General features: G+C 32.3%; 1 protein-coding gene across 1 annotated transcript; it reads right to left on the bottom strand.

The window, feature by feature from the left end:
- Window positions 1–3,816: 3,816 nt before the first annotated feature.
- Window positions 3,817–9,120, bottom strand: LOC140961166 (oligopeptide transporter 4-like). Its single transcript, XM_073419484.1, has 6 exons — window positions 8,566–9,120; window positions 7,492–7,589; window positions 5,833–6,435; window positions 5,061–5,313; window positions 4,783–4,965; window positions 3,817–4,623 (listed from the first exon to the last, which is right to left on the bottom strand). The coding sequence occupies exons 1-6, from the start codon at window positions 9,100–9,102 to the stop codon at window positions 4,009–4,011; spliced, it is 2,289 nt and encodes a 762-aa protein (XP_073275585.1). The 5' UTR covers window positions 9,103–9,120; the 3' UTR covers window positions 3,817–4,008.
- Between the last annotated feature and the right edge of the window lie 10,652 nt (window positions 9,121–19,772).

Below are 19,772 nucleotides of genomic sequence, written 5' to 3'. Positions count from 1 at the left end.
TTTACATTGAAACTTATTATTCTGAAAGATCTTCTGGTCTTTCAACGGATGACCATGTGTATTTTCTATAATTCTTCGCATCATTGTTGAACCAGGATGTCCTAATCGATCATGCCAATTAGTTAATATTGAAGAATTATCAACTACCATGTTTGATTCAATGGGACTTATATGTGTATAATGCAATCCAGTATGGAGCATTGGTAGTTTTTCAATAACATATTTCTTTCCTGATTTATATGTGATAAGACACATATATTTCTGATTCACATCATTCATTGTTTGAGTATCATACCCATGGGAATATATATCATTAAAATTCAACAAATTTCTTTTCGATTGTGGTGAATACAAAGCATCATTGATAAAAAAATTTGTACCATTAGGTAACAAAAATTGTGCTTTACCACAACCTTTAATCAAGTCTACAAGACCTGATATTGTATTCACCATTGTTTTTGTTGGTTTTAGTTCCAAGAAATATCTTTTATCTCGGAGGATAGTGTTCGTTGTACCACTATTATGCAAACTTCAGCTTTGTTCATAGCGTTTTCCATATTTGAACTTAAAAAAAAATATGCAATGAAATAAAATTACTGACAATACATTTATAAAAATAAAATACGATACAATACACATGATAAAACATTATCATACAAGTACATGAAAAATAAAATATTTTACATATTTATTCCACCAGCAAATTGATCATTGTCTGAGAAATCAATCAGAAAATCTCCAGCATCAAAATGAGTTGAATCACTCAAAGGTTCACTGTGTTCAGTGAAGTTGGTCTCTTTTTCTTTCCCCTTTATTGATTCTTTATAAAGTTTACAAAGGTGCTCAGGGGCTCGACAAATACGAAACCAATGTCCTGGAGTACCACATCTAAAACAAGAATTTTCAAATCTTTTTGAGTGATTCTCATTAACACTCATATTCTCATGATGCATTTTCGGTGGATGGTTTGGGACGCTCTTTTGAGATGAGTTATAGAAATAACTATCTCGATTATTTTCAAAACCACGGCCGCGTCCACGACCACGACCACTTCCACTATTTTGTCCTCGACCAAAATCTTGTTTATAACTTTGATTTTGGTTTCCAGGTTTAAATTCATTTTTGCTTACGAAATTTACTTTAGGAAATGCCGTTGAACCAGTAGGTCGTGCCTGATGATTTCTCATTAACAGCTCATTATTCTTTTCCGCCACAAGGAGACATGCGATTAGTTCAGAATATCTCAAAAATCCACGCATTGTATATTGTTGTTGTAGAGTTATATTCGATGCGTGAAAAGTGAAAAATATTTTTTCAAGCATTTCCAATCCAGTAATCTCGTGCCCACAAAATTTCAGTTGCGAGATTATTCGATACATCGCCGAGTTGTAATCACTGACTTTCTTAAAATCTTGGAATCTCAACGTATTCCATTCATTCCGGGCGGTCGGAAGTATAACTTCCCTTATATGTTCGAATCTTTCTTTTAATCCCTTCCACAAAGCCATGTGATCTTTTTCAATCAGATATTCACATTTTAATCCCTCGTCGGGATGTCGACGCAAAAATATCATGGCTCTTGCCTTTTCTTGTGATGTGCATATGCCATTTTCTTTTATTGTCTCATTTAGACCTAATGACTCAAGATGCATTTCTATATCGAGAGTCCATGGCATATAATTTTTCCCCGTAATATCAAAAGCAATGAATTCGAGCTTTGCCAAGTTTGACATGGTGGTACTAAAAAAATTACGATGCATTTTATTAGTTAATGAATATTGCAATACAAAGTAATGGATAAACAACAAATACAAGCATTCGTAAAAATAAAGAAAACACACGAGGAGGATATTCTCCGATAAGTACGAGATTCGTGAGTATTATAACCAAAATAATTAAAAATAACTTTGTGAAAGCCATCTTCTTTTTTCTTCAAAAATTTGATGAAGAATAATTTTAGAGAAGAAGAGAAAGTTGGAGTGATTGAATGTGTTTGTGAGATCATATTTATAGGGCAAAAACTAGCCGTTTTGTTACCGTTTATGACCGTTGGTGTACAAGAAAATAAATGTATGTATTTGTATAATTTTATGGTAATAATATGGTGTATATAATATTAGTAATGTTTTAAATAATTATGTATATCATATCACAATATTATAATGAGGTGTCATAAGATATTTTGTTTAAAAATCTTATAGACTTTTATACTTGTCGTATCCCTTACCGGGAGTGTGGGATGTCGTCTTAACATCCTCCCAGGATTTATAACAAGTTTTTGAAAAATTTATTTTATTATAACATTATATTATATATTAAGTATATACACAATAAATAAATAAACAGTAAAATAAATATTATTACTTTGTTACCTTTTTCTTCTGTTTTGGAGCTTGGAAAAATATGGAGGACTTTTAGAGCTTCGTGCTGATAACATGTTGTGAAAAAGTAAAAATTTACGGTAAAAAGTAAAAATCTCAAACTCTCAAAATTATCACACTACACACTTTATAATATTTTTCTCTCAACTCTATTGTATCAAATCTTTACAAATGGAGACCTATTTATAGGATTTCTTTGGAAAACAATCCAAAAATAATTTCATCATTACATACATCATCACACACTAATTTTCAATATTCAACACCTAATTTTACCTAATTTTCAACATTCAACATTATAATTTTCAACACAAATAAATATTAATTTTCAACAATAATTTCATTATTGCACTATACAATTGTATTTCATTATTTAATAATTTCATTATTGCGCTATAAATTTGTAATATATTTAAGTATTTCAACATAAAGAGTGACTGTTCTGAATTCTATAAATGAATAACGTGGGTTAAATATGTGGTCTCCGTAGCATTAAGTGTAACACGTTTCTTCACGTACTCAAATCGATCATTTACGAGCTAAAGTGAACTCATAATCTCCGACCGAATTAACATTGTTCAAATAAACCATATAACCAGGTTTTGAATTCGTTGTTCATTGACACTTTTCAAACTGAAACCGCGTTGTTCAGTGGACTAAAAATACTGTATATTGACCAGTGTCGAGGCTCCAATCAGTCGTTCATTTACAGTAGTTGATCACTAACTAGGCCGAATACCAAAAAAGTACTATCGAACAAATCGACAGTAAACCACACTTTGTACTTTTAGTCTTGTCTTGGTAGTCAACCTAAGCCAATATAAATACTAAAAATACAAACGAAGTCGTTGTATATGGATTAGAGTTGAAAGCAACTGTTTGATCTTTTGAAACTCATATTTGAAGGAACTTGTACCGCATAACTTTGATTAAGATTTTATAAAATCATAATAAATCGATAGAAAGTTGATGAAACTTTCGGGACATGCCTAGATTAAGTGTAGAAAGCTTTGGAAACCAGAAAATCGATAATCAAGGTGGCAAATGTAACTCAAGCGTCGCTGAGCTCCAACCGTCACGTGTGATCGGAAATTTCACGGCCGGTTCTTTGCACCGAGATCTACAAATTTTTATATACAAAGTTTTTCGAAATAAGCAGGCGATTTTGCCCAGATTTTAGATTTTCAAAACAATGCACAACTTGTTGCCGGAAAACTACCCGTCCGGTGACTTCCCGGCTGATTGACTGCATGAGTACCTATAGAACTCAAGGAACGACATTCTCGTTATACAGAAGATGGAAAATAATGTGCAAGACTAAGATTTAGATGCATGAATTCAAAATCGAATCCATCACTTCAAACGATACCTAATAGCACGTAAATCAAAGTTAATCTACCACTAAAGATGAAAACTAAAAAAAAATTCAAAATACTTTCATAACATCTTGCGTCAACTTTGACAATAAGAGAGTGCATGAACCTATCGCAAAATTGAGCTATGGACCACACATACATACATGTTTTCTTAAATACTTTTGTAATGTTTCTTAGAGAAAATTAATACTAAATCAACAAATTTTTGAAAGAACAGAAGCAAACACCAGCAGCAACAACCAGACAAACTGTTAAAACACGGGACATTGTTCCACTACGATCCCTTTAGCCGTGGGGCATGTCGCGAGATCGCAATGTTCAGAGTGATAAGTGCCCCACCATTGTATCTTTTTGTTCTCAATCCCCAGAGTGAAGTAAAGAAGAACAGTCATGAAAGCAACACCAGCATCTAAAGCAGCCGAAAGGATATAGTTGTACCTTTGCCACCAGTTTTTACGGTATCTGAACACAAAGAAGTTGAAAATCGTCCCTACTAGTATCCAAGAATTGTAGTTTAGAGCGGTCGCAGGTGGCATACTAGCTGTTGCTCCGAGTAGTACAGGAAGATTGATGAGTGGAATCCACGATTGTGTTGGGAATGCCTTGTGGAATCCCCAAACAACAACCGGGCCTATTAAGCCAGCGAGAAAGAACCAGTTGAGTGCTGGATAGTTTCCATAACGTCCAAAGATTCGTTTAGGACTCACAAGTCCCCAGATGACTGATGCATCGAAGAAGACTTGATCACTCGGGCAAGTCCAAGGACTGTCTGAAAACTGGTCTTGGTTGCATATGTTATCTACGGTGTATAGAAGCCACCAAGCAACTCCCATATTTACAGTGCCTGCTATCATTGTTCCCAGGAACTGGATGGAAAATTTGTGCCAGAAAGAATGTTTGATTAATCACAGAACAAGAAAGAATCATCATGCACAAAAGAAGTTAAGCTTTTTTCCTGGGAGGATTTATGAGGATCAGCCATTCAATTGGTATATATATATATGTCTTATGAAAGGAAGTGTTACCTGAACCAGGAACATTGATCTGGGAGGAATCTTCATGTAATGGCCAAGCTTGAAATCGCTTAGAAAAGCTATGGCTTGAGTCATGCTCATGTAGCCATAAACCTTAAAGGTGACATTTGCTATAGGCCTACCAGGATATATGACTCCCATAATGTATTCCGTGATTATGTTCAGCCCTGGAGTCTGTTAAAGAACAAGAGCAGCGATACATGAACGAATCAGAATATAAACCAACCCAAAAAATGAAGAGTTCAGAACAAATATTTTCAAGAAATCACCTGATTTGTTGTTGCAGTAATAATACTAATAGGAAGAGTAAATGAGAAAGCTATGGCAGCAGCAAGAAAAAGACCCCAGTAAGGCATCTGAACCTCGTCGTTCAGGAAGATGCAGAGGGCAAGAGCAACCGACATTGTCACCCCAAGAAGAATATAAAACCACCAGGAAGGTATGTCTTGGTACCTTTTCATTAGTTTAGAGTGAATATCCATCTTTGCCTTAGTAGATGCCTTATAACGCTGAACAATCTCTCTGCAGAGTAGCAAATTATGAGTGTATCAGCATGCCAGCAACTGCATATCAATGAGCGCAAATCGTCTACTTTTACTCGAGTCTCAATTAATGTTAGGAAAAGGCATCTAGCAGGATTGCATCTTAAACACTAGCTAGCGCCTAGCAAGATCAATTCAAAATGCTAACATTTTCTTTTTCGATTTTATTTTAGTACTCTAATAATAGCACCCCTATCCTATGCACATAGCACCTACACGATCAAAATCTAACGAACAGTTGTGGAAATGGACCATTAGTCGAAAGCAAAAGAAGATGAATGCCAGCGTATCCTATACAAAGTTAGGGAGCGCTCGCTCTAATATGGTTTTTTGAATTTCCATTTTATGAACTCGAGAATGTTCATATTTTGGTTGTAGAAAACAGAACACTAAATATGCATGAATCTTGAACGATACTCGATCTATACTAGAAAAATGCAGCCAGCTAAAATTTGAAGGCATGAGTGGAAAATAACTTGTAAACGAAGAAAAGAAGTACCTTCCGTAGAACAATGCAACATGCGAAACTGTAGCAGCGATGGTGGCGAATCCAAATCCATAGGTTAGAGAAAAGAAAGTGCTCAAGTTAATTCTCCCTTGCTTCTGATACTGCTCAATGTCAAGCTCAAATTTACTGTTAACAATGCTTGCTATGTCATACTCCTGACCATCTGCAGTAAACAGGTCGGCGGAATAGATAGGGAAATTTTTGGCATTGTAGACGTTCAACCCCCAATAGGATATGGGAATTACAATGTACATTATGACAAAGTATCCGACAAAAACATTGGCAATAGCAAAGAACGGGGAGATTAGAGGGCTGAACAAGAAAGAAGCTACAGTTGCCCAGTCAAGAGTGAGGGCTCCAACTCCCAAGCCATTCAGACCAGATCCTATCTGATGAGCAGTAACAGATTTGGGAAACGCCCAGCATATCCATGAAATGCTTGACAAGGTGCGGAAGAGATAGCCTGGGAATATATACCAGCAAAAGCTACAAGCTAGAGCAATCAAAAAGAATTTTGGCCGCGACATTTGACGCTTCTTGCCACCACTGTCAATGCCTTCACCGTCATCTTCCTGTTCTTTTTCATGCAATGTCCTTTAAAACCCAATATCAAAATATAGAGGGGTGTTGTTATACAGGCACATGTTATGTATGAACAGATATGGCACAAAAAAAAAAAACGAATCCCATTTGACCCTTAAACAACGCAGTTCAGCATGAAAGTATAAAATGCAATTTAGGGTGGTCATCATCACACCCTCATCATCAATCGACAGTGAAAGTTGCCACCATTGAAGGAAAAATTTTCCTCAAAACAGACCGAAAAGTATGTCTCCAATCGTGTACTTGAGTTCTTTAGCCTCTCATACGTTGGGTATCACGCAGGCGTAGTCATTATCAGTGAATTCGACACGGCTTAACGTTGAGCGTGTGATTGAATGCTTGGCTATACTCGGTAAAACTTAACCAGGGATGCATGGGGGTCATATGTGGATAATGACGGTGGAAAAATTTTCAACTTAGAAATAAACACAAGAATTCGGGAGAGGGAGAAGGAGAGAGACCGCAACAAGATTGTCCATAAATTTGGGTCGAAACATTATTCTTTTACCATTTATAAAATATATAAAACTTCCCTATATTATATATATAGGGAAGTTAGGGAATATAAAGATGTGGATCTAATCAAATTTTATCGAGATAAGGCGAGAGTCCTAGCCGTCATTAAAGAGTCCTAGCCGTCATGATTTGGGAGTTCTACTATCTTATGTATCTATCTCAAGTAGGATTTTACCCTAGCAAGAATCATACTCTAACAAATTAAATAATATCTCTTATTTCTATAAATATCAGGTATTGGTCGCGGTTTTATAACATATACACTCTCCTGCTCACTTTACGTACGCTCTTGTATCGCACCTTTTGCCTTTTGCCTTTTGCATTCATAATTAGAACATTGACTTAAACACATATAAGTCACGTCGGAAACATCTCCAGCACCTCTTAACCTTATTTTTGTCTGTGCAGACTCCTCAGCACCGACTCGATCCCAAGAAGTTGGAAATTTTGAAAACTCGCTCACGAAAACAAACCCAAATAACGTTGAAATTTAAGAAAAAAATAAATAATGTGCAGAATACTGATCGTTACTTGAATAGGGAAATCTGGACAAGAGTGCTGGGCCACCACATGTGTGCCGGCTCAACCACGTACTTCCTAAGGAGCCCCGCCCATCCATAGCCAAGAACCTGTCAAAATATATTATTGTTAACATTTTTTTTAATACGCCATTGTTAAATAATAATTTAATGATTATTTTTTATTTATCATATTGAGAATATATTATCTACCGCTTGCCTCATAAAAAAAAAATTAATATAAAAACGAAGAATGTGAGAACGGTTATAGCATTTGGAGTAGGTCTCTTGTGAGACGGTCTCACGAATCTTTATCTGTGAGACGGGTCAACCCTACCGATATTCACAGTAAAAAGTAATACTCTTAGCATAAAAAGTAATACTTTTTCATAGATGACCCAAATAAGATATCTGTCTCAAAAAACTTTGATCTTGTTTTATGTTTTCGTCATCCAATTTGTCACCATTTTCTCTTATTCCTATAACTTTTTATTTATGATTTTTAGTCTTAATATTGATATGATATATGAAAATATTACTGTTGTATTAAAAAATTAGTTATGTAACTAAAAACCACAAAATTACAAGATTAAAACAATGAGTTACAAGACAAAAACAGTAAATATGACAAATTAAAGTACTAAATGGACTAATTTCCAATTCTATTGCCGCTGGTTTAAAATCTATCATACCAAAATAAATGAATTAATGAACACATTCAAAACTTTCATCAAAACCAAACTAATTGATCTAAACTACACAGAAATCCAATGAATGAAAACAAAAATCAAACCAAACTTCCTTTCTTGTTTGATTAATAAATAAACAGAATTGGGTTTCACCCATCGATTGTTTCCTTTGTTGTTCAACTAATCTTCTTTAGAAAGAAGGGATCCAATGAACAACACAGCATCGCCAGCTATAGTGGGTGACAGTCTAATTATAAGAGACGATCGTTGTCAAAAAATGAGTGAACCAAGAAATGCACAACAAATCGCGCGCACTAATTCAATCTGATCGTTTCTTTGGAAATCAAACAAACAAAAATAAAACAGATTTCCAAAAACAAAAAAAGTTCGAACAGAACCTGAGTGGTGATAACGAGCAGCCATCCAGCCAGAAAAGATATCTTCCTTCGATAAAAAGCGATTATGATATCCACAATCATGACAGCATACGCCGGCCCATTCCCGAAAGCACTCCCGGCATTAGCGAAAATGGATATCAGCACATGCTCCTTGATGTTAAACGGGCCCGGGTTGAGGGTGAACTCCTTCGGCCCGAACACAGGGACCGAGACCACCCATATCTTTGTGGGCAAGGCGGTGGCCATGAACCGTCCGATGGGCAGAGATGCCACGATCACGGTTATCTGACTGATGATCAGAGGCTCTTTCCTGTAAGAGAAGAACTGGTTGAGGAAAGACAGGAAGACGCAGGAGAAAATCCCCAGAACCCACATTCGGAAAGTCCATACGGGGAGTTTGGGGTCGTCGGTGGTCGGCACCGTCAGCCGGACTTGTTCGATGGGTGAAAGTTCGTCTTCTTCGACTTCTGCTTCGTCGTTTTTCTCGAAGAATTTTGATGGGTTTGTGAGGGGAGCTTCGATTTCCATCGTTCCCATGTTTGAGGAAAGCTGAGAGGAAATCGATTCAATGGATATATATTGTACGAATATATATGGAACGCAGTGTGCATGTGCATTGTTTGTTTTTTCACTACGAAATTCTAAAAATTAAATAATTATCTTTATTTTCCAATAGTATTGTGGGTCGAAAAGTTTCCAAATTCTTGCATCATCTTACTTTTTCACTCAAATTTAATAAAGAATAAATTTAAAAAGAAAAAATATTGACTCGTCGTTTATCGTTTCATTTCACGAGTCAAACGATGTATTTACGAAAAAACATTCTAATTTTAAGAATAAGTCAAACCATGCATTTATGAAAGATGATTTTAATTTTAATTAGGATCAAAGAACATTACTTTTTGTCGTGTTTTCAAATTTTTTTAATGTTATATTAAAATTAAATATATAGAATAATATTATATACTAAAAATAAAAGTGAAATTAACCAATTATAGAGTGTATTTTCTTTTAATTTTCAAAAATCTTAATTATGTTAGATAGCTATTTGATTATAGTAAGATGTTGCATAATCATCGTGTTGAATATATAAAGTTCTTGATCAAAATCAAACGATGAATGTTTATCTTTTTGCCAAAAAGACGAGACAAGATACAATTTTATAATAACTAAACCAACTTATCATATGCGAGAATGGAATGATATATATTAATTAACTTAATATTTATTATGTTGTACGATGAAATAATATTGTCTACTTTACGTATAAAAAATTTTCATGAATGTGTTTTTAGATTTTACTCAAAATGACTTACATCAATAAATAATTTTTTTTATATTATTAACTTGTTATTTTTTTCATATATTTCCAATACGAGACTTTGGTTGAATTCTCAATAAGTTATGTAACCAGATGTTCAAACTTGAAGCATACAAATAAGAATTTAATGAGGCATACAAATATTTTTAGTACAGCCAGATTTAAATCGAAATTAATTTATGATTAAATGTTTTGTTGGTTATTTTTATTATAAAATTATTTATAATTCGTTTTTGAATAGTCTTATTTTGGTTATTTAATTGTGTAATTGTTTTGTAATTTCTTCATAAATTAGAATAAGTTATGTGATAGAGGTATGTTGGGAATTTTAAAATGATGATATTTTGGTTATTTGAATATTTAATTTTTTTGTTTATCTCAAATATATAAACATATATCCATATTTAAAAATATTATTTCTATAATATTCCTAATATACATAAATTTAATTTGAGATATTCTAATTAACTAACTATTGGAAATAGAACAAATTATTTCATTAATCACTCGTTAAGTAACGATATAATTTGAAAGTTGTTTTTAAAATTAAAATTTCCAATAATTTTTTTTATTTACGTGAAAAGAAATGGCATGGAGATAAATAAAAAAAAAAAACAATTAATACATTTATTTAATATTAACAGCAGGAGCCCAGCAGGACACAGCAACTAGGGAACCACGCCACCTTTGGTTTGCTCGAATGTAGCATGTCTGAATTAATTAATATTCATTTATTTTTGCATTAAATATTTGGGGATGCGTGCCAACGAAATTTTTTACATATAAAAAATATAGAATCATAAAATCTCAAACTAAATTTAATTTTTCATCACATTTTCTTTAAAATGATGTAATACTATTTTATTCATTTAAAAATAGTTGTAAGTTTTTCAATACTTATAATTAATAAAAGATTATTATTTAAAATAAGAAAAATGATATTAAATGTAGAAAATGAACTACATATTTAAGGCAATCGAAAAAATGAAACATATTTAATTGGGACGGAGAAAAATGATTTAAAATGTAAGCTAAAGTAAAACATCATCGCGGTTTACTTGTAATTAATTTGACATCAAAATCTTGAATTTAGATAAAATCTAAAATTAGATATATAATTATGACAATTATCTCTCACAACTAAAAAAATGTTGTCTGTTTTATTTTATATACCGAGGAACATCGTCAAATATTAAATAAGAATGTCGATGTGAAATCCGAGGAAGAAAGACATATGAAGCGTTGATTTCAAAGATATAAATTTATAATAGGAATGAAAATTAATATATACTCCTTAATATATATTTATTTATTTCTTTATTTAATGAACATGATATGTTGTGGGTCGGGGCCACGAAGAAATGATTGAAATGAGATTGGTATTTATACTTCATTATTTCATAAATATATTATATATTTACTTTTTGTTGATAATGTTAACCTTTTTCGTTTTTAAGTAACTTTATTAATGAATCTCAATTACTAAATCAGATTGCCAAAAACTACCTGTTTAAAAAAAAAAACTAATAAAAATGATCATTAATTTTGTAAATATCAGTAAATATAAAATAAAACACAAATTAAAATAAATATAAGCATTATTTCTATTTTTTTTTTCAAATCAAAAGATGTTTTGTTTAAATTAATATAAGTATTATTTCTAATTTTTTTCAAATCAAAAGATATTTTGTGAATGTTTTAATATTTTATCACATTTTTTTTATAATACATTAAACTTAATTTCGTTCGATTAGTTATAATGTCTAGAAAAAATGGAGATTAACAATCTTAGTATCTTAAAATAAAATTTATTATTTAAATATGAGAAAATTGTACTTTTGTTCATGTAATTTGCATTTTTTTATTTTTGTCAAAAACCAAAAATATAAAAAAACATACAAATTAAACATGAATGGATAAAAAAAGTAATGAATGACGATAACTTATCGGAAAATAAATTAAAAAATTCAAGTGGAGTACATTTAACGTTATATGAAATGTAATTATCATTCTCTTTGTTGAAAATGGAGATAAATTAAGATAAATTTGGGGCTATTTATTTAATCAAGGAAGATTCCATGCTCCACTTTAGATTTAAACCTTGGATCTCAACTGGTTGGACTATGTTTTTATCTCTTCATGTATTATATAAAACATATTTTTAATATAAAAATATATATTAGTAGTCAATTATGGATAAAATAATCGAAACGTGAAACTTGATCGAGCTACTTTAAATTTTAAAATATTTGAGTTACACAATTATCAACGGCTGTAATTTTTTGATAAAACGACGAGTGTTTGGTCTTAAGATTGATATTAGAACCAAAGTCATATATTTGATTCTCATTTATTGCAAGGCATGCAATTATTGAATGAGATATTGTCGAGTTGCAGTAATTATTTTTAGAATAATGCTAAAGGTACAACCAATATATCGTTACAGCGATATTTACAACCATTATATCGCGAGATTTTGTATTCCATATATAATGAAAATTTGATAAATTGAATTTTTTGTGTTGTACAAATTGATATACAAATATGGATGTACATGTAGCAGCACTCTTATTTTTATTGGGTAGAGCAATTGAAACTTGGCGCTTGAGCTCCTTTACAATTTAAAAATTTTGGGTTGCACTATTACCACAAGCTATAACTTTGGGTAAAATAACAAACATTCGATCTTACACTATTCGTTCCAATTATATATATTTCCTTTTTCCTGGATTATCCAAAATATATAGTTCAGGTTTTATATTTAGTATCATTTTTTTTTGTCTTTTTTCACCGATATACATGCTCACTAAATATTGAAAAATGTGCGACCATTTTTTAAATTAATTAAATATGGTTAAAATGTGATTTTTTTGTACGATTTGTTTTTCTAATTATTTTTTTAATTTGTGTAAAAACAAAACGAATGTGCAACTTATAATGTAATATGTTTGTAAACTCTACTTTCTACTTTATTTTTTGATTTTTATAGCATGCCCCATTTGTGGTCATTATTTCACCTTAAATACTTGATTTTCTAGTCATACGATGTTTACTCAGTGTGCATCGAAACTAGCAATCGCGGATTCACATGTCATAAAAAAATGTTTATGGAGCCGCAAACACATGAAATTGATAATTAAAGTGAAATTATATTTTTAATTTTTGTTGACAACAAAAATGAAAAAAAAAATTAATCTAATTACAAATTAAGAAGAGATAATGCATAATGGACTCTTGATCTCTCTCCACCACACAATTTAGACAGAGGTATAAACGAGATTTTGATATCTAATGGGAAAAATCTTAAATAATACTTTTATGTGGACCAAAATGTAATATTTTCATGTTTTTTTGCTACAAAAATTTAAAAACAATTATAAATAAAATTATATAATTTTAAAATTTTTCTACCTCATAACGACTCAACTTTGCACATAGCTATATGCCTATATATGTCGCTGCATATATACAAAGCGAATATATATTGGTAATGAGTATATTTTTTGTGAGACAGTTTTACGAATCTATATTAATGGGATGATTCAATTTAATTTATATTTAGAGTGAGAAATAATATTTTTAACATAAAAACTAATATTTTTCATGATTGAGTCGGATAAGATATTCGTATCATAAAATTGACTCATAAGACGATATCATAAGAGTTTTTTGTAAGAAAAAGTGACTCATAGCAGAAAAAGAATAAATGTGTAGGAAATGACGACGGTCATTACCTATATCTTTTGACAAAATATGCGTATCCCGCCTCAACTTTAGAAAATTGAGATGTGCGCGCATGCGTCTTTTCTTTTGACAATAAGGCTCCCGCAATCACTCATTGATGGTATGAGAGGCCTATAAATACCCGTGATTGAGGTTCCTAAGCACACACCTCATAAGAACAAAATACACCATCTACAAAGAGTGTTGGAATACTTAGAAGACTTCAATCGGAGAAAAAATATATAACTTACAAATTATTCAATGGTCGGATGTAACGCTTGATCTACTTCCGCATAATGTTTATCATGTTTATAAATGTGTAGAAACATGATTTTGTTGAAAAAAATTCCAACATTTGGTATCAGAGCAGTAATATCTGTCCTTTGAAAATATTTGTTTTCTAAAAATCGGATATCATGAAATTTTGAAAAAAAAAATTATTTATGAAAGTTTTGCGTATGAAACTTGAAATTTGAAGATCGGACGTAATATATGACTTTGGCTCTAACTTTCGCTGAAGTTCCACAAATCGCTGATGAAATCCGGCAGATCAAGTTGTTAATGAAGAATAATAAGAAATTGTTGATCAACCAAACAACATGAGGAGATTTACTAGAATAGAAGATCAACTATATCTAGTGATTATGTTGTGTATTTACAAGAATCGGATTTTAACATTAGAACCAAAAATGATCCTGAAACGGTTTTACAAGTCATGAGTTGTAATGAGTCAAAATTATGATTAATGCTATGAAAGAAAAGATGAATTCTATGTCATTTAATGGAGTCTGGGATCATGTTTAGTTGCCTAATGGTGTAAAAGCCATTGGATTTAAATAGGTCTTCAAAACAAAGAAAAACTCGTTAGGCAACATTGTAAGATATAAAGCAAGACTCGTATTTAAAGGAGTCATTCAGCAGGACGTAAGCGACTATAAGGAGACTTTTTCTCCTGTATCTAAGAAAGATTATCTCCGTATTATTCTAGCATTAGTTGCACATTTTAACTTAAATTTACAACAAATTGATGTGAAAACAGATTTTCTCAACGGAACATTAGAGGAAGAGTTTTATAGGAAACAATATGAAAGATTCTTCTCTAGTAATGATGAGCACTTGGTATGTAAGCTTAAGAAATCTATATATGAATTGAACTAAGCTTCCTGTCAATGGTATTTGAAATTTCATGATATTATCTCTTCATTCGAATTCGTAGAGAATATCATGGATCAATTTATATATCAGAAGGTCAGTGGGAGTAAGATTTGTTTATTTATTCTATATGTGGATGATATATTATTTGCAATCAATGACAAGAGTTTGTTATATGATGTGAAACAATTTCTCTCTGAAAACTTTGATATGAAGGATATGGGTGATGCATCTTATGTCATTGGCATTAAGATACATAGAGATCGAATTCGAGGTATTCTAGGTCTATCTCAAGAAATCTATATCAACAAAGTTTTAGATAGATATCGGATGAAAGATTGTTCACCAAGTACAGCTCTCATTGTGAAAGGAGATAAGTTCAATTTAAGCCAATGCCCATAAAATGATATAGAGCAGGAACAAATGAAAACATTCCTTATGCTTCTGCTGTCGAAATCTTGATGTATGCTTAGGTTTGTACTAGACCTGATATTGCATTTGTTGTTGGGATGTTGGGAAGATATCAGAGTAATCCAGGTTTAGACCACTGGAAAGCTGCAAAGAAAGTGATGAGATACCTTTAAGGGACCAAAGATTATATGCTTATGTTCAGACTAACTGAGAATTTGGAAATAATTGGCTACTCTGATTCAGACTACGCGGCTGCATTGATTCACGAAAATTCACTTCAGAATATATTTTCATGCTAGCTGGTGAAACTGTACTTTGGAGAAGTGCAAAGCAGACATTGACTGCTACTTCCACTATGGAAGCTGAGTTCGTAGCTTGTTTTAAGGCGACCTCACATGATGTATAGTTGAAGAGTTTCATTTCGAGGTTTAGAATTATGGATTATATATCTAAGCCATTAAAAATATATTGTGACAATTCAGATCTGTTTTTATTGCTAAAAATAACAAAAGTAATAGTTGAAGCAAGTACATCGACATTAAGTATTTAGCCATATGAGAACGTGTTAAATATAAATATTAATTATCGAACACATTAACACTGAATTGATGATTGCAGATCCTTTGATTAAAGGCATACCACCTTTGAAATTTAAGGATAATGCATAAAGAACGAGACTTGGTTCCTTTATGTAATTTTGTTGTAAGAACAAATTAATGAAACTATGATTTGATTTTTTCTCATATTTATTGTGCAAACATTCATTTATTCAAGAAATATCAATAAAGTTGGACCTCATAAACATAGGGTTTATTCATTCAGTTATACAAATTTGAGATACATAATGCATTGTATTACATGGAAGATAATACTCGCTTTTATAGAACATACATCCATGATTCATGTGTTTTGTTTTCTCCTATGATAAATGAGATATATGGGTCAAGTGGGAGAATGTCAGAAAAAGTGACCCATATCAGAGAAAGAATAAACGTGTAGGAAATGGCGACGACCATTGCCTTGATCTTTTGACAAAATATACATACGCCGCCTTAACTTTAGAAAATTGAGACATGCATGCGCCTCTTCTTTTGACAAAAGGCTATCGCAATCACTCATTGATGGTATGAGAGGCCTATAAATATTGATGATTGAGGTCCCTAAGCACACATCATAAGAACAAAATACACCGTCTACAGAGAGTGTTGGAGTGCTTAGAAGGCTTCAATCAGAGAAAAATCAGAGAACTTACAAATTATTCAATGACTGGAAGTAACGCTCGATCTGCTTCCTCATATTGTTTATCATGTTCATAAATGTGTAGAAACATGATTTTGTTGAAAAAAATTCTAACATTTTTGGGATTGATTATAGAGTTGTTTTTTTTATTACTTATTGCATAGCAACTATCAAATCGCTATTGAAATATAACTTATAAATTTCTATTTCAGCTACTCATAAAAAAAAACTTTTTTTCACAAGTTTATCCAAATATACTATAAAAAACAATTGAAAATTCATGCTAGATAAATTTGTTGTTGAAATCCTATAGTAAGTAAGGAGATCCAATTGTCATTGTTTGTTAAAAATACAGGGTTCATGATCATTGGATTTACCAAAGATAATACATTTATCTCGGTTGAGGAAATTTCATGTATAAAAAAGTCTATCCGAAAACTGTTAGCCAAGATCGAGAAGATCGGATCACAAAAATTAATTTCTTGTGATTTCAATCTTCTCTTATTTCACAGGATCGATTGTTCTACGTATTTAACACGAATTATTTAATTACAACACACAGAAATTAGAGATTACCTTTGAAGCGTGTTTTTCGATCTTTCTCTGCACTAGATCTACGCTCCAAACCTCCAAGCTTTCTCCGGTGTTCTCTCAAACTCTAAACGTAGGATTGTGTGTGGTCACTTGTTACAATATCACATATATATATATATATATAATATATTTGTGATATCTTGTAACGTAAAAGATAATGATGATATCTTTTAAAATATAAATTTAAATGGACAGAATATATTATACCATATCTAGAAGATTTAGATGATAAACTTCCAAGCAATATAATAGTCCAGATAAATTTATCCCACATATACCATAAATTATAACTCATATAATTTATCCGAGTTTATATTAGAGCCACCAAAGGGACCTGGTCGGATTCAATTAAATTAAGCTCCAATAAATTAATTTGATCCAATCAACTCATGATTAATCAAAATAATTTATTAATCTTATTCTACTCCACTAAAAGAATAAGATTGCACTCTCAAATTAATTGATATTACTGAAGCACAAAATCAATAATAATATCCTCTGATTTATCGATCCAACATATCACCCCTGTCGATCAATTAGAACATCTAAAACAGGGTATCATGACCATATAACCTATATCAGATATTCATAACTTCTCAACCCTCATCTTCTCTCTGACAGTCCCATGTGATCACATCACATAATTAATTCAACAAGAATGTTGAATTACTGAGCTCAGATTTTACTGTCTTCTAGAAGAACTTGTGAGTTTATGATCACACCTATTGACTAGGTGACAGATTCCATATTACGAACATATGTTCTTTGTTATTTCACTTTGATTCCCAAAACATCGAGATATTGACCAATAGTTTGGTCTCACTCATTGATGTATCAAAGAACTTCAAATTAGTAATCAAAGTTCATTATCCGCTCAAGATTAAGGTGTTATGTACGACAATCTGGTGATTTGAATTAGTATGGTCAAATCAAATTCAAATGTAACGTGGTCCAGTCCAATACAACAAAATGTATCCCCAATTTTAATACCAAACCAAAGATAGGCTTCAATAAAATTGAGACGATCTTATCAAAATAATTTGTCCTTATTTATTTACCGATCGTGGACAATAAAACTTTGGATTGAATTACAAATTGAATCTTTCTGTGTTTAACAACTTAAACACTCAATTTATAATAATACAACAATCCAATGGACATATGCATTGCTCAAAATAAATTTATTTAAACAAATAAATGAATTTTAATTTCAAAATGTCATCAACATATAACAAAAGTACTCGATGGGCATCATACTATCGAACATTATTTCATTATCCTCCCACTTGCCCTAGAGTAAATGAGTCATGTCTAGTACACCCATATATTGAATATGTTCCACAAAAGCACTAGCAGTTAATCTTTTGGTGCAAGGATCAGCAAGATTTTCAGCAGATGCTATCTTGCACACTGTCACGTCTCCTCGTTGAACAATATCCCTCACTAGGTGATATTTTCGTTCAATGTGTTTTCCACGCTGATGGTTTCTTGGTTCTTTTGCATTTGCCACTGCACCACTGTTATCACAATATAAAGTAATGACATTTGATGCAGCAGGAACAACCTCAAGGCTTAGCAAAAACTTTTTCAGCCAAACGGCTTCTTTTGCTGCTTCACAAGCCGCTACATACTCCGCTTCCATTGTGGAATCAGCAATACATGATTGCTTGATACTTCTCCAAACAACGGCACCACCACCCAATGTGAACACAGATCCTGATGTGGATTTACGAGAATCTCTATCAGCTTGAAAATCAGAATCAGTATAACCCACAGGTGCCAAATCTGAAGCCGAATAAACCAACATATACCCTCTAGTTCTGCGAAGATACTTGAGAATATGCTTTACAGCAATCCAGTGCTCTGGTCTTGGGTTTGACTGATATCTACTTACAATCCCAACTGCATAACAAATATCTGGTCGAGTGCATAGCATAGCATACATAAGACTTCCTACAACCGAAGCATAAGGAACTCTTTTCATGTATTCCACTTCACTTGGATTCTTGGGATTGTGGTCCTTTGACAATTGAATTTCATGTCTAAAAGGTGTTTGACCTTTCTTGGAATTTTGCATTGCATACCTCACCAATATTTTATCAATATATGAAGATTGAGATAAAACAATCCGTTTGTTCTTCCTATCCCGCAGGATTTGGATACCTAGAACATAAGTTGCTTCTCCCAAGTCTTTCATGTCAAACTGTTGAGACAACCAATTTTTGACAGATGTCATCACCCTTACATTATTCCCAATAAGTAGGATGTCATCCACATATAGCACAAGAAAAATCACCTTGTCATCCAAAATTTTCTTATATCACAAGGCTCATCAAGATTTTGATCGAAATCATAATCTTTCACAGATTGATCAAATCTAATGTTCCAAGACCTAGACGCCTGCTTAAGTTCATAAATAGACTTTTTCAGTTTGCATACTTTATGCTCTTGACCGTTGTGAATAAAACCGTCTGGTTGTACCATATAAATGGTTTCGTCAAGATTTCCATTAAGAAATGCTGTCTTGACATCCATTTGCCACACCTCATAATCAAAATGAGCTGCAATGGATAAGAGGATCTGAATAGACTTTATCATAGCCACAGGTGAGAAGGTTTCATCGTAATCGATTCCTTCTCTTTGGCTAAAACCTTTGGCTACCAATCTAGCCTTAAAGGTTTCTATTTTTCCGTCTATTCCTCTCTTTCTCTTGTAGACCCACTTACACCCTATAGGTCTCACACCTTCAGGAATGTCTACAAGAACT

This window comes from Primulina huaijiensis, chromosome 16 (genome assembly GCF_012295235.1).
Source record: "Primulina huaijiensis isolate GDHJ02 chromosome 16, ASM1229523v2, whole genome shotgun sequence".
NCBI classification, from domain to species: domain Eukaryota; kingdom Viridiplantae; phylum Streptophyta; class Magnoliopsida; order Lamiales; family Gesneriaceae; genus Primulina; species Primulina huaijiensis.
Note: the sequence above shows the minus strand (reverse complement) of the source record. Positions and strands in the feature narration are given on the sequence as shown.